Raw genomic sequence first — 16780 nt, forward strand, 5'->3', positions numbered from 1 at the left:
ATAGATTTTCTTAAATGAAAGGAAACCCACCCTTTTATCACTCATTTACCAGAACTCGAGAGGTTACCTGATGCAGGCTGGAATTTGGCTGGAGCTGCTCCCCCACCCACTCTGGAAGATGCTTTAGCAGCAGGAGCTGGTTTGGCTGGCATGTTGGCCTTGGCTTTCTCAAGCATGGCCAGTACCTGGTCTTTGGAAGTTGGCTAGAGAGCAGGGGGGGGAAAAAGTAATAGATATGGAAGGATTACAATGCTAATACATGCTACAGACAAGGCAAACAGTACTATTCTCTAGTTAGCATCTTCCATGACGCTTATCTTAAAACATGTTTTCAGATATTCCTGTTCTGAGATAAAACACGTCATCCATTAGCTTCTTTCTGCAGGACCTATAGGAAACATGTGAACTAGCAATCTATCCTAGGTGCGCAGTCCCTTGAAGTTAATGGAGAGCCCTAAGAGGGAACCAGCACTCAGTGATCCGTAAAGATACAACAAATTGCTGGAAGCCATCTTAAAGTGTATGTTCAAAGACATACAGCTGGACAATAACCAGTAAGGAAGCTATCAGCAGGTAGATTTTTTTATTTTAAAACAAAAGCATAGTGAATAAGTATCAAGCTCCTGAAGTGATAAACCTGTTGTGGCAGCAGTCTTTCTAAAGTTGAAAAAACTAACTCTCAGCCTCCTGACACTATTTGCATTGAACTCAAAGGGACTGAAGACAGGCTTTTAACGACTGGAGACATCAAGTCATGAGATTGTGAATGTGACTTGTTAATATCCACTCATTCAAGGTCATATTATCTAATCTTAGCGAAAACAATACCTTCAGCTTGCTGGTGGCTTTCGCCATCTTCTCAAATCCAAGATGCATCATAAAGAAGGGCAGGGCATCCTGCGCCTTTTTACGCACATCCCCATTTCTATCTTCAAGACAGGAGTAGAGGTGAGGCACACACAAGAGCAGGTCAGAAGGAACAGTACGGAGGGTAGGCAACTTTTCAGCTAACCAACCAAGCAGCTGAAAGAAAGAATAAAAAGTTTCTGGGCAAGTGCTCACTGCTAGCTGGAACACCTAGTATAAGCCACAAAAGCCTGAAGAGTAGCTCAGTTGTAGAAGTGTTTCACATTTTCACACGCAAAAAGAACAAAGCCCTACAACATTTGTTCAGGCAAACATTCTTAATGTGAACTTTAATATCAGCAGTTTAAAAAAAACAAGTGCAGTATGTCAATATGCAGCTCATTTAAAACTTGGAGCCTAGTTAGCTAAGACTGCTTGAGTTGTTTCTTCCTTTTGAAAAAAAGCATTGTAATTTCAGCTAGTGCGGCTGATTAGTAAGTTGCACTTCATTCACTTCAATTTATTAATACCTCCAGTTCAGTTCAGGTCTTCACTGCCATAGGGTTAATTGGAAGAAAAACAATAGGTCTTAAAAGGGTAATCAAAACAGGCAAACTTCATTTGGGAGGCACTGAAATCTGAATTACAGCTAACATGCAGGAGTGACAGCTCATTAGCCTTGTGAAGTTTGACATTTTGTCAGTAAGAACAGAGTTACTTGTTTACTCATGTAATGATCGTATTATGCAATGTCAGTCTGCTTAGTTGAACATATTCCTTTGTAAGTAAGGTCATTTTGATTACATGCACATGTGGAGAAGTTTACTTAGCAGAAGCCTACCTCTTGTCTTAGGAAAGGATTTTCTTTTTTGAGTTCCTCAGATAGATCTTCACCTTCCAACCACTCTTTCATTCCGGTTTGTTCAGCCCAGGCATTCACAGTTGCTAATGCAGCGGCACGAACATTATTCTGTAACAAAAAGATTTAAGAAGAATAATTGTAAAGAGGGGTCAGAAGATTACAACAGAAGATTCCAGGTTATATGCTTTGAAATCTCTATTTTTCTTCACTGCTCGAGAAATCTAGTGATCAGAAGAACCTAATTTTAGTGATGCTATGAGATGCAGAAATGACCAAGTCACATCATATTAATTTATCGTTTTTAGCAGTAGTTCAGTAAAAAAAAAAAAAGACTAAAGGCATCTCTAGAAGCACTCTGAACTTGCTACTATTCATTGATGAGAGTTTGGGAGTCTCCTTTAGCTTAGTTTCCTAGTAAAAGAATAAGGTTAATGATTTACCTAAAAAGTAAAAGATGGTGGTAAAGATAGATGTAGTACACTCATAAATCAGGGCAAGCGGGTTATAGAACCTGTTATTAGTTTCAGGGCACTCTTATTTAGGATACACACAAGCAGAAGTCAAACCATGAATAGGGGAGCCCTCTACTCTTACTCATTTTCCATCTTCAGACTACTTCAGAACAGCATCAAACAACAAAAAGGAGCAAGTCTTATATAAATAGGAGTAATGTGCACAGTAATTTAGAGTTTTTGCCCCTTCAGTAAAATAAGAGAACCACCAATGCATACACTGCCCGTCCCAAGGATACAGACACATTAAGCATTAATGTGCTAATGCACGTTGGCGCACATCAATATACGCACATTGTACTTTAAATGTCAGCACAGCTTGTTAGCAGACTAGAACACATTTTGATTTCTCATTAGTAGATTCATGAACATCACAGCTTGTAAACTGGCTTTTCTTGCTTTCAGATATATAGGCTCCTTACAGGTAGGAAGATCCATAACACTGAAACACAGGAGCAGTTTCCTTCTCCTAGAGAAGGATGATCAGCTTCTTCAAGCAAGGGAGGGAAAGAATCCTATATGCTTGTGGAGGATCAGAAGGTGTTTGCTGAAGCAATACCAGTCTATGCTGAGTAAGCTTTGGCCTCCAGCAGAATTGCTCTAATCTCCTGGCAATTCAGCTCAAAATTGAGCTTGGGGGAGGTACCGGCAAGACAATTCTTTCTCTCTCTACACAGAAATGCAGACTGTGTCAAGAGCCTTTCTCCTACAGGAGAAAGCAGCCAACACCAACACCAACACCAACAGCAAAGTATTTTGGTAGGAATCTAGTTTTGACACATATCTTCGGAAGCTTTCAAAGTGATAAGCTTCTGTTGCTATTAGGACTTTCATCTTTAGCCTGCTCACCTACTTTTTCCCTACTCACACGCAGAGTAGAAACATCTGAAGTACACCATCTCTGATAATTGCCTGTGAATTCTGGCACAAGACATTGGCATCGTACCAAGCCTCCTTTCCCTAACTCCTCAAAATAGCTTTCCCATGGTACTAGCTTTGATTTTGACACTGTATCTTGACAAGTTCCACACTAACATTATACAAGCTTTGGTGTTGGTTATCAGTGACATGTTTCTACCTACGGTTCAAAGGTCTCCTATATAACAAGACAACAAGGTACACTGGAATCCACATTGATACACGAAAAGAAGAGTACTAACAAGCAACTTCAAAAGCTAATCAGGTTTGTTTGGTCAAGTAGTATATTTTCAGCATCAAAAGTACGCATACATACAGTCATCTTGTTTCACTTAAAGTTGAAGTACAACCTTTACTGCATTTATTCATAAGCAGTAGAATATATCTCAGAATATATAGTAAGGTAGAAATTCTTATTTTGTTAATAAGCTGTCATCTAGGAAAGAACCACACCCCAAGAAAAGTCCAACAGCACCACAACTTTAAAACTTCTTCAGTAGCTTACAAACTACCATCCGTGTCTCAGAAGCAAGGCTAAATACTATAGCCTATATAGTTATTCTCAGACATAGCTTAGATAGTAGTAAGACACTTAGGCAAAGGCAAAAAGGAAAAAGGTCTCGAGTGCCCTACCTTACTGTCTCCAAGGACTGTAATGACAGGAATGCCCAAATTTTTCACATGCTGTTTGATATTGGGGCCCATTGCTGTTGCTAGCTGCTGAAGAATGCTCAGTGTTTGTTGCACCTGCACATAAACAGCAAGGCTTTGAATAAGCTACAGCGACAAGCACCTGCACAAAACTCCAAGTCACATGGGGAAAGTAACACTGCTGTTTATCGGGGCTTTTACTTTATAATGCCTGCTCAATGATACCTTTTCCAGACTTCAAATTCATCACACAAACAGGCAAAAGTTATTTCTATATTTTAAGTAAATTTCAATCAAGTTCAGCAAAAAAATTTTGAAACAAGAGATTTATTTTTTGCCAAGTAAAGCGATTCAACTTTTTTTTTTAAAGTTTGCTTACATTACTCTGAGTACAGAGGTAGACTTTCCCCCTTTTTGAAGTCTTTTTTTTGCAAAGACATTATAAAAATCTGCAGAGACAAATGTTTGTAAGAACTGGCAAGCACATAATCTGTAAATACACTGTTCACTGGTTTCAAACTGTTGATTTCATGATGTTAACAGATCTGAACCATAAGCAACGTTCAGAAATAGCTTGTCTGCAGTTCTAAGCTGTAAATAGTTGAAATAGGACTTTAAGTAACATACCAAGATTTTATTGGAGTCATTGAGACGACTCTTCAAAGCAGCTGGAAGTTCTCCTATGTTGGGCTGTATGAACTTCGCATCATTAATTATGCTCGTCACTTCATCTAGACCTTCCTTTCGGATCTTCCAGTTTTTGTCCCCAATCTTAGACACTAGCTCAGCTGTGATCTTATCACTATAAGAGGAAAAAAAAAAGTAGCAAAAAGCCCATTTTCTTTGCTACATGCTTTTTAGTAATTTAGCGCTTTAACAACGCAATTTCTGCTTATGAAGTGCTTATAAATACCAAGCTTTGAATTGCAGGGCAAATATGTCCTCATGCTGTAGAACCCTAACATACCCAATATCTGTTCTCGGCAAGAGATCCACAACATCATTCGCAACATCCTCCTGTTCCTCTTCCTCACCGTCATCCCCACTGCCTCCACTGTGCCTGGAAATGCCACGAGTTGGGGCTGGTGCTGTCTGCCCTTGCATCTGCAAGCAACACAGAAGACAGCAATAGGTATTTTAGAGTTTTTCATTTGACATGAAAAATAGAGACGGTTGCATGACCCAAATATGCTATCTCAGTGTAGCAGACTCCTAGAACATACTGATACCCCCAAAAGCAGAAGCTTTTGAAATCTGTCATGGGAGAAAAAAAGTAGATTATTGACATAGCTACATACAGCATGTTTGCAGCTACTTTGGTAGGTTATCGTCAGAAGTCTGATTCATTACCAAAACGCAGGTTAGACAACAGTTTTACTACACATTCCAACTACTGAAGTTTCCAAGTAGTTTTAATGGTACTTGTTATTAAGAGTGCTACACTTCATACCTTTTCAAATTCTGCATCTATCTGGGAGAGAAGGGCGGGCTTCTCATCTTCAAAAAACATTCGCAAAGGAGGCCCCACATAAAGGTACATAACTCCCAGCAAGGTAATGGCAGAAGTCCTTACAGCCTGTCAGAAAGATGATAAAAGCACTCAGTCTTCTAATTAAGGACCAAAAAAAAAAAAATCAGTATTAAAATTGTAAATTTACTTACTGGGTTAGTTGCAGCAAGAGCTGTCTTCACATTACTGATGAAAGCTTTGACATTCAGTCTGTGGGGAAAAAGATGCTCCCATGAGTAAAACGCAACACAGCAAACACCAATGAGAAACAAAACCATCATAACATGCTACAGATTAAAATAATGCAATGAGAATAAACCAGATACATACAAATGACTTAGAAGCAGAAAATATTTGCACATCGTAATATCCCAGGTACAATGTAGTTGGTAGCTATTTCAAAAAAAAAATACTGAAATGGATAGGTTTTGGAAATAACCTACTGTGAAAGTCAATACAGTAAACCTAAGATATTTTACATCAAAGACTGCATTTATTACAGCTGTAAATTTTCTTAAACTATGACACCCATACAACTGCTAGGACTCAAATCCCAAAGGATAAGTCCAGTACCATTTAAACACCTGATATAAAAGGTACTTTTTTGTTGACCTGTATCAGGATCATCCACAAAGAGGTAAAAGTTTCAAAAAAGACTCATTTACAATAGAAAGAAAGAGTAAAAACAAGGTTTAGATTACTGAATCTTCTGTACCACCACTGCATTCAACAGAAAAGGGAACAGATGGGCAAGCATGGAAGATCGATTCCTTTGTGCAGCCCCAAACACTTCTGTTCTAGTATCATATCCACACATTATCCTGCTGGAGATACATACTTCTTTGGGAATTTGTCCTAGCATGTAAAATGTTACTGAAAAGAGTTTATTTCCCAGACTTAATCAACATGACTATCTATTTAACAGCTGTGATACAACACAAGCAGGCATGGTAACCACCCAAGCAGTCAAATAAATTAGAATTTCAAGCTTTTACTGCTCAGAAGTTTTGTTCTTATGAGTAAACTGTATATGAGTAAACTGTATATTATTGTATTACATATGCTAGAGAATATTCAGTTAAGAGAGGTGCTTAGAAATTAAGTTGTTCTGATTTTAAAGGAGAATCTATTTTTCCTTCACAGCACCAGAAGCAATAATCGTTATTATGTTGGTTAAAACATCACCCTGTTATCATACGTAAAATCTACCCCAAAAAAAACAATAAACATGCTATGTAACTCTTCTGCCTGCCTTTTTGCCCTTTTTTTGTCTAAATAAATAGCGATCCACCAGGGTGCAGGTGTATCTAAGTAGAATGGGAATATCAGACATGAACTACTACAACTACTTGCTCATCCCACTTCTTTGTGCAGGTTAAGTAGAACGCTCTTCAGAGAAGGCCCAGTGAGAATGGATTAACAATAAAGGATTGTATCTTATTACTAAAGTTAGATGCTTTTATTTACATATTTAGAGCTAGAAAAGAACCTGATATAGTCAGCATCACAGATGAGGAAACAAACGTTCAGTGCATTTGCACTCGCTAGGTAGGATGAACAGATTCTCAGTCCAAGATAAGAAATAATTTCATTCAAGTTGCTCTTGCCAGTTTACTTAAAAGACATACCCAGAAAAGCCAAACTCTTTAATCGCGTTTGAGAGCCAGTTCAAGGTTTCTGACTGGTTTTTAGGATTCTTTTGAGAGAAAGCTATAGCCACAACCTGGAACATAAGAGTTAAATGTGAATTTTCATTGACAAGCCAGGTGACAAAGCACTGTAACAAATGAATTAAAATGCCTGCAAAAAAAAAAAAAGGCAGTGCAAATAAACCAAAACAATTGGGGTAATAAGCAAGGCAGAATTTGTTGTGTCACTACAGCATAATATGATTGCAGTTAGTGTGAACCAGAAGTTACAGAAGTACTAAAACGCAGCTGGAAATTACCTGTGTTACGGAAGTTTAACTGTTTTGACAGTATCTCTACAGGTAAGTCAGTACCTTCCTATTACCTCTCTTGAATGAGGGTTTATTTAATTTCTACCTCAAGAGATATCTTGAAAGCAAATTAATTACAGGAAACACAAAATAAATAAATAAAAGATTTCAGACTTATTCCTCAGACTGAAAGAACATCCCACATAGTATTTCTGCCTTTACTGGAAGAATACCTTTACTATTCACTCACCTGCTCAGCAGTCCATGGCAACTGACATGCCTCAGCTATTGCTGTCATGGCTTCTTTTGCATTACTCCCACATTTCACATCACCAACCTTGTCTACGAGACCATCCAGCACAACCTGTGCTGAAGTTTTGGAGAAGTTTCCTTTCTGTGCAATCAATGCAACTATATGCAGTTTCATCTGCATCACCTGGAATGTTCATAACAGCAAGGAAGACACTCATGTTTTCATGTTTTAAGACCTTTTAAAAATTATATAGTTATAACTATATAATAGTATATAAGTGTAAAAATATATTTAAACTATATATTATATATAAATTATATGTATAAACTATATATATAAAACTCAACAGTTTCATATATGTACTAAGTTTGCCATCAATGATGTATATGCAGCTAAGGCCTTTCAGTCAGTTAGAAAGGCAATTTCAGTAACTAACAGTCCATTCTTGCTAGTTAATGTAAGTAAAATGCATTACCTGAAAGTTTGTTTCCTTCCAACCAGGTTTCTTGGCCAGCATTCTTACTAGAGCTTGGCAAGGCATTTCACTTCTTTCCATAAGCTCAACAGCCTTAAAGATAAAAATTAAGTTAGCCAGTACATCGCAAATGGTGCAAAAACAAACAAAACCCACCAAAACACCCACACAAGTGAAGTTACCTCAACTGTCCTGTAATTTTCTTAACATAGGGCTAAGTTGCAGAAGCTCTGAACATAATAATCCACCTGAACAGCCTTACTACAAGACCCATTTCCACATGTAGTCCATTTTACATGTGCAGAGCCATTTAAGTGACAGCATTCATACTGCTACACTTTGTATATTCTTTAAACAGTGTACTTAGAAGCTCCTATTGGCCATTCCAGCCCTGGGAATTTAACACTTAATAAGTGGCCTGACTAGAAAGCAAAGATTAAGCAGATTAAGCTTGAACATAACCTAAATTAGTTGTAGTTGTTGTTAGACTTATCCATTCAAAAAAAAAAAAAGAACAAACGCATTGCAATGAAACCGTAACATCTTTACATTTGAGTAAAGCTATTCTGGCTTCTGCAGCAGCATTTCAGTGCAGCCGATCGCTGTTTCTAATTTCAGTTAGTGACCTTTTCAACTTAGGTATTAAAACGCAAGAGCAACTATGATGCAGTGTTATGAACTATTTGTACATCTTCAATTGATGACTTTTTGAATGTGAACTCTCAATGATTTTACATTATACAATAGCCAGGCTTCATGTTCTAGTTGTATGTGACGTCATGCTTATTTGTTTGCAACTACACGAAGTACTCACTACCAGCGATTTAGACTGATGTCATCATAGGCTTCAAACATCAACTATTTGCCAATTGAAGTTTTATTTCCATCATTATTACGTTTATTAATCAATTGCTGCTTAACATGCAGTCAACAGGTGCTTGCAAGTGTTTTTGCCAAAATAATTGCAAACCTCTGCTTAAGCCTAGCTATCTTTGACACTAAGCTTTAGAATCGCCTTTAGAATTACATGGTATTTTAAAGAGACCTGTATGCATCCTCGATCCACATACAGGTACTTTTGACAAAAGCATATCTACATTAAATGTAGACTCTTACTGTGCTATAGTTATGGATTAATAGCTAGTTTAAAACATAAACCACTTGTATTTTGCAAGTATTGTTTAATCTATCTGAACTACTGTGCTGACATATCACTACTCTGCTATGTCTTTTTACAAGAGCTACCAGGCCTAAAAAGCTGAAGAAATTATATTTTTGGCTTTCTTCTTCCTCACCTCTCCTCTTATCAACTGTTGCAAACTCACCTTCTGAAACTCCTCCATGCAGGCAAGCCTCTCTTTCCAATTACCACTGTCCAGCTGTTGGATACAAGAAGCTGGAAGGACAGCAGCAGCTTTCTCTTCACATACTTCTATCTGCGGTCAGATCAGAACAAGGTTAACACACCCTGCAGGATCCCATGGTACAGGAGGCTGCAGCCTTAAGTGCAGATAATATACTAGAATGACCCCTGCCCTGCAGTGCATTTACAAAATACATGTCACCATATCATAATAAGGTCTGTTGTAAGTTGAAATATCTTGTATGGGATACAGTTTAGGGACCTTATGAGTTCAGGAAGGTTTTAAGTCATATTGCAACAGAAGAATAATCCCTGAGAAGTACAAGCAGTCAAAAGTGACAGCAGATAGCCACAGCAAAAGGTAAACTAAAATTTTAAAGATAATTTTGTATGAAGTGTGGGCAAACGTTCATAGCAACAAATTGGGGGTTGATAAAAAGGCAAATGTTAGAACACATCTTCTGCATCCATTTTAGCAAAATCAATCAGGTTTATTATATGAAACAAGATAAAAACTTCCCTTGTTTCACTGGTGTCTGCACTACCCTCAAGAACTGTATCCTCATTTTGTGCTGTATAATGTGAACTGGGTATAATAGAAAGTAGTCATACTGAACACCGTAGAGATAACTGACAATCCAAAAAACTTGCCGATAGATCTAGTAAAGCAGTAAATCAGAGCTTTAGAGCTTTATTACTGTTTAACCGACAGATGAGGGGAATGAGTTGATCTACCAAGAGGGTACAGCGGAAAAGTTTTTTTTTTTTAATAGAAAAAGTAGGAAGTGTCTAACCCATAAACTATATCAGTGGTTCAATTAACATGCAAAACTTGAATGTTTTCCTGACTCAACTTAATATGAATAGCATGGAATAAATTTGAGTTAGTACCCCTGCAGCAAATCACGCATCCATAGTTACACTGAAAGTATTTCTATCTCTGCCTTTATCTGTTCCTAGTTCAGAGGCAACATGACATTCCTCATGACAGTAGCATGATTTATTATTTACTGTCTTATACAACCTGATACCTACAACAGCCTGTAGAACAAGTGTGTGTTTACCAGAATATATCAAACATACATTTTATTGGTCATGATTTCTATTTGTTTGAATGCACTGCTTTCCCCTGTCCAACAAAAATACCCCAACTTCTGTGAAAATATTTTTAGTAGCTGCAGAACTGATTAACTACTTGCATAAAGCATTTTGTATTTCAGAGAATAGGAGAATACTTACTGAGAGCTCAGATTCAAATATCTCTTTGGTCTCGGGAGCCTTCTTGCCTTTAGCCCCAGCACCTCCCATACCCGCAGCTGCAGCTGGCTTGCCTTTCTTGGGTGGGCCCCCAGGCTAGAAAGGAAACAAGCAAGTTAGCCAAGACCAAACAGGTCTCTGATTCATCAGACTCCAAATGAATTGCTGGTTTTCCACATCTATACATTCTGATGTCAGAAGATGCATTTAGAAGACAATCTCTGTTACCGTAACTGTTACGGGCAAAAGTTACGACTTATTTAGTTCATACATTGCTTTCTGACTACTAGGCTTTAGAAACCAGGTACAGTAACAGGGACATGCAAGACAGATGAAAAGGGAAAGACGTATGCATTTGTGATGGTTCAGGAACTCGTGAACTCATCCCTGTATTTTCCTATAGATACAGATTAGATATTAAATTTGTGACTGGCAGCCTGGAAAAATGATACTAGAGTATCAATAAATACCAAAGAATACAATCTATTCTACTATTCACTCCCAAGTTTCCCACCTAGAGAAGTAAGTACAGTATTACAAAGATCATCTATTGTGCTGCTTAAATCAATTCTTAAAGTCCAAATAACTGTTTTAAAATAATACAGGCTAATGGTTTAAGTTACTTACGATAACAAACACTGAAGAGAATACTGAACATCTTAGTAGTAACCTTGCTATTTATAACAAGAGTCATCAAGTTCAGCCAAATATTACTACGTCATCACAAAGCACATCTGAGGCTCAGCCTCCAGTGGTCTACCATTATTTCATTATCGAAATTTGTTATAAAGTTTGTCATTAATGTTTAATATGATAAAAAGCCCTGAGATTTCAGCAGGTACTTGATCAGAAAGTCCTGGATTCCTTTTGTTATTAGGCTCACCAACTCCTGCAGAAGGACAGATTCATCACAGTGATTCTTCACTGGAAGGAGATGTTCAGCAGCCCACCTTTCAACATATAACTAGTCTATACAATCACAGACACATACAGTCGTCAACAACCTCTTGATAATCTCTTACCTTCGCAGCAGGTGCTTTTTTCAGTGGTCCTGGTTTGGTTGCTGCATCTTTTGTTTCTTTATCAGCAGCAGTCCCTGAAAGAGCAGGGGTCTTTCCAGCAACAGGCTTGCTTTCTTTTTTCTCAGCAGCTCCTCCTGTCTTTTTACCATAAACCAGTTCTACCTTCTCAGCACACTCTTTAATCTGACAAATGGTTTTAAAAAGAAAAAACAAAAGCTGTTTAGCTACCACAACTAGATGTACAGTGTCCCTTCATAGCAGCAGCTCAAACCTCACTACTGTGGAAACAACGTGAGTTCAGTTGTTCAGCTGACAAAATTTTGTTATCCTGTGTAATACAGAAGTACACGACATGCTTGTGACCTAAATTTTATTTCAGATGGAGAAAAAGTGTTTAAAAAACAAAAAACCTTGCAGAACCAAGCATTCAAAAACAGAAAAAATACGTGCCACTTCACAGGTAATAGTCTTGAAACCAAACAAATATTGTATCTAAGAATGAAAAGGTACAATGTTAGCATATCAACACAGTTTAGGTGCTGAAAGTCAAAGAAAGGATACTTGATATCTAGCAAGAAATAAAAAGATATTCAGACTCCCTGCTGCATCAGTAGCTTTTAAGTTAAAAAAAATCAAAAATCTCTTTCAAATCAGCTGCTCAAGCACCCTCTTTAGTCTTCTCTAGCTTAAAATAGATCTTAAATGGATAGAGCATTTTTACAGCAGTTATAATAAACTCACACGATCAAGCTTTAGTTTGTCCACATCTGCTAGAAAAGGATTCACAGCTTTCTCTCCAGCCACTTTCAAGGCAGTGCCTAATGCTTCAAAACCAGCATCTCTTACTTCAGGAGCCGAATCGTTGATATGCTGCAGAGAAATACAGTGCACATAACACAACTTGCAGCTCACATCTAAACACAATTTTAAATCGACATTCTGTATCAACCCCTCCCTGCCCTTTTTAAAAGCCTACAACTATTACGGAATAATCCTTAGTATTCATTCCATGGCAGAAAGAAAAAAGTTATTTTTCCACTTATTCTTTCCCATGTACTGATCAATTCTACTGTTTCTCAAACACAGCTAGCTTCCCATCATTACATCTTTCACAGAACAAGAAGATGGTAAATATTTAGGCTTTAAGAGATATTGCAATACCATGAAAGTTTACAAAAAGTTTGAAGTCCTGCAATCTTTTTCACATTGTCATTTTTGAAGCCAGGGAAGTTTCCAAAAAGAAGGAAAGGGTTACTTCATCGTGGAAAAAAACCCTATACCTCATTTTGTTTGCACTGGTAAATGGTCTAGTGTACTTGTAGTCTATGAATTAATGACAGTTCTTATTTAGCATTCCAATAATAGCTTGCTACAGATAATCTGCAAGAAGCAAGTAGCAGTGTCCAGCAGTTTAATACTTACACATCACCATCTTGAACTATTACAAACTAGGTGAGTCTTCTGTCTTAGAGACAGCTAAGGATGAAGAGTCTAAACTATTCCCATGACTGACAGTCATCTTGTAGTTTGACATCAGTCAAAACTCACCCTGACGGCCACATAGCACACAAGCTCTCTAAGTCTCTGCTGCCCCGTAAGAGTCTTTCTCCCAAACAATCTCATGCTTCATAACAATACTTCAGTACCAGAGAAGTAACAATTCCTCCTGTTTTACCTTGAGAAGTGCAGCACAGAAGGGTTTTAACAGGCTCTTTGGCAGAGTAGAAGGTGTGCAGTGACGGAAGCTTCTTGCAATGAAAAGGGATGTTTGCTGCTTAATTGTTGGATTTTTGTTGTCCATCACTGCCAAAATATCTTCACTTATGTTCTGCAATGTGGTCTACAGTGTTTGATAAAGAAGTCGTTAATTTCCAGTAAAGGAAGAAAAAAGCAAATAAGTACTAGAAATCAAATCTAAGACAATGGGATTTTTTTTTGGGGGGGGGGGGGGGGGGGGGGGGCAATTGTCAGTCTTCTACTTACAGTAAGAAAGATTGCATCAATGGCCTCCTGTAATGCCTGCACTACCTGAGGTTTCTTCTCTTTAAACTTCTCCAAGATTGTTGGAACAACCTATGGAAGAGATAAAAAGAAGAAAAAGTCAATCCATTCTTCACTAGTGTAATTAATTATAAAGCCTGATAGTCTGCTCCCCGATTTTCCACAAACAAATAATGCAAATTAGAATCACTGCTGCCCCTCAAGGGCATGCAACAACAGTATGAACTAGTTTATTCTAGCTGATCTCTAACATGAAATTCTTTCTGGTCTATCTCTTTTCAAATATAGCTTCGCTATGAGAAGTTGTTCAAAAACCCTAAACAAAAGGCAGATGTACAAGCTCACATAATTACATATAAATATTCCGGCTCAACTGGTCTGGGACACAAAGAAATTGAACAGAAACTAAACAGTTACACAGCAGAGTGCTGTGCTCTCATCCTGTAAGAACCCAAAAAGGCATATAACCTGTTCCCTCTTTCCCAGCTTCCTCAGAGCATTCAGCACAGCTCTGTAAGATGCTCGCATTTGACTCACAGCTGGCAAGGCTACGTTCTAAAGCCTGAATCTTTCCTAGAGCAATACACCTGCATCCTGCCTGCAGTGGTATTTTTGGATGCATCAACTTGATGAAACATACCTGTCACTAAACCATGTCGTGCAGGAATTTCACAGCAATTTATACTCAATATAGCTGCTCAGTCAGCCAGTGCTGAAAGAAATCAGCTGGCACACTCACGTGCCAGTAATACAAGCAGCTCCACTTAACTATGGTCTCTATAACCTACACAGTTGGTACTGTAACAAGAACTTGTATCATTAAACTACAGACATGCAGAGCTTTTAACTGTGGAAAGCAAGCTACTTCAAAGATTTTGTAAACGTAACAGTTGATAGTTTAGAAGCTGATTCCATAGAGGTTATAAGCTCTTAGATGATACAAAATAGGTTTTCCACAGCTATCACTTCCTACTCAAAATTGGACCATGAGATCTCAACCCACTGTGACACAGTGACCAAACATATCATGGGCGTACTAGAACGAGACTGGAGGAGGACCATGAAGAAGATCAAGGGGCTGGAGCGTATCTCCTGTGAAGACAGGCTGAGGGAGTGGGGGTTGTTCAGCCTGGAGAAGAGAAGGCTCTGGGAGATGTCATTGCAGCCTTCCAGTACCTAAAGGGGGCCTACAGGAAAGCTGGGGAGAGACTCTTTGCCAGGGAGTGTAGTGATAGGATAAGGGGTAATGGATTTAAACTAAAAAAAGGGTAGGCTTAGATGCGATATCAGGAAGAAACTCTTTACTATGATGGTGGTGAGGCCCAGAGAAATTATGGATGTCCCATCCCTGGAAATGTTTAAGACCAGGTTAAATAGGGCTTTGATCAACCTGGTCTAGTGGAAGGTGTCCCTGCCCATGACAGGGGTTGGAATTAGATCTCTTCCAACCCAAACCTTTCTATGATTTTGTGACCAAGGCTCAGCTGGTATTCTTTGCAGTGCCAAAACTTGCCAATTCCCTGTTCACAGACTTCTAGCACTTCAAGAACTTCAACTAATACATAACAGCACCATAAAAAACCTTCATGAGTGCTGCTGTAAAGAAGCTAAAAGACCCTAAACCCTACATAGAACTTTCTCATAGGAAGGAGATACTGAATCATTAAATTTCTGTTTCAGGAAATGCTGACAGCTAGAGGGTGCACTTTTTTTTTTAAAACATGAAAGTTAGAAGCTGTATCCTATGTGTAAGGGAAGGAAAGAGAGAAGAAGGTGGCGATGGGGGGGAAGGGAGGGAAAGGTGGTCTGTGTGTGGGAAAAAACATCAGTCTAGGGCTTCAAAGGCAGTCAGAGATGAAGTAGGTCCTCATGCACTCAACTACAACGAGTGGTATGGTTCTGTGCTTAATTTCATTGCTCCTTTGTTTCAAAGCCTGCAGAGTTGGACATTAGAGTCCTATATTTAACTAGTAGGATTTATACTACATCTAGCAACAATTCTAGCAATAATTTTGTTTCCCAACACTTAAAAAACCTGCTCACAGAAAAAGCCTAAATCTAGCACACCAGTAAATCAGTCCAGCACACAAACCAAGTCAACTTGTAAAACAGGTGCTGAGATGATGCAATTCAGAGCTGTCATTGTGGTACTTAAAAAAAATAATCTACATCTCAATGCTGCTTGCTTGGCTACTTGCATGGAGTTATACCCTTGTTTTAGAAGCCTTCCCACCCCCCCCCCAGTATTAACTCCATAGCTGTGAGGGTTAACCTTTAAAATACAGATCAACCATAAACAGATGTAAGGCTGACTTACAACTACATACAGCTTTCAGAACGAAATTGTCTTTGCCTAAACTTTTCTTCAGAGTTCAGGAGACTTACAGTTACTGAATCTCACTGCTTCAGAAACATTCACAACTCCTCACAAAAGGTAATGCTAACAGCAGCCAGACACATCACTTCTCTTGGTCTCAAGCTCTAACCCCAGCTCCCTTTGACTTGTCAGAAGATAAAATTAAAGCCGATTAACTTAAAGAAGATAGCAACAGTAACTTGAGAAACAAGTGAGATAACAGCAACTAAAAGCTCCCTTTATTTCCAAAGATTGGTTAAGTTCCCCTGATGTTAGCTGGTCATGAGACAAGAGTAGCAAAGGAGACCAGAGAAGAAATTAATCTAGATCACCAGAACATTTTAGTACCAAAAGTCTCAATTTGGCTACTTAAAGCAGGCAACAAAACAAGAAATAAACCAAAAAAAGCCAACCATACATGATGGAGCAGCTATGTAGAATTCAGGCTCAGAAGTGCTCTTTTTCCACTGTGAGCCACAAACGCATTTCTGTGGGTGTACCTCCAGGATGGGGTACTGTAAATAAAGTTCATCTCATGGCAGATGAATTCACAGTTGTCATAGTAAACAAGATTCACTGCAACAATAAGCTTTATGTTGTTCAATGTTAATAAACAAGATCCTTTTAACCTTAAGCTGCAAGACACCCTGGAAAGCACTTCACTTCTTGCTCCATCAAGGGGTAGGTAGGCATTTATAACAGTACACAATCTCTCTGATAAATACCAGCCCTTGACAAACAAAACAGTAAATAGATAAATAAAGCCACGATATTTCCTGGTGTCCAGCAAAGAAAAACAGAAAAAAGTACATACT

At 38.3% G+C, this 16780-nt stretch overlaps 1 protein-coding gene across 7 annotated transcripts in view; it reads right to left on the minus strand.

Moving 5' to 3' along the window:
• Positions 1 to 16780, minus strand: part of CKAP5 (cytoskeleton associated protein 5) — a 49951-nt gene that overhangs the window by 17878 nt on the left and 15293 nt on the right. For all 7 annotated transcript variants that reach the window (XM_080594646.1, XM_080594641.1, XM_080594647.1 and 4 more), the window contains 17 exons: positions 13592 to 13681; positions 13284 to 13448; positions 12350 to 12478; positions 11609 to 11791; positions 10569 to 10682; positions 9292 to 9402; positions 7967 to 8059; positions 7489 to 7674; positions 6928 to 7022; positions 5452 to 5509; positions 5240 to 5365; positions 4757 to 4893; positions 4417 to 4591; positions 3772 to 3885; positions 1688 to 1816; positions 829 to 1023; positions 68 to 203 (listed from right to left, as the gene is read on the minus strand). In XM_080594646.1, coding sequence (XP_080450772.1) covers positions 68 to 203; positions 829 to 1023; positions 1688 to 1816; positions 3772 to 3885; positions 4417 to 4591; positions 4757 to 4893; positions 5240 to 5365; positions 5452 to 5509; positions 6928 to 7022; positions 7489 to 7674; positions 7967 to 8059; positions 9292 to 9402; positions 10569 to 10682; positions 11609 to 11791; positions 12350 to 12478; positions 13284 to 13448; positions 13592 to 13681 — 2236 coding nt within the window. The remainder of the gene's footprint in view (positions 1 to 67; positions 204 to 828; positions 1024 to 1687; positions 1817 to 3771; positions 3886 to 4416; positions 4592 to 4756; positions 4894 to 5239; positions 5366 to 5451; positions 5510 to 6927; positions 7023 to 7488; positions 7675 to 7966; positions 8060 to 9291; positions 9403 to 10568; positions 10683 to 11608; positions 11792 to 12349; positions 12479 to 13283; positions 13449 to 13591; positions 13682 to 16780) is intronic.

Source organism: Anser brachyrhynchus (assembly GCF_964034855.1).
Source record: "Anser brachyrhynchus genome assembly, chromosome: 5".
Lineage (NCBI taxonomy): Eukaryota > Metazoa > Chordata > Aves > Anseriformes > Anatidae > Anser > Anser brachyrhynchus.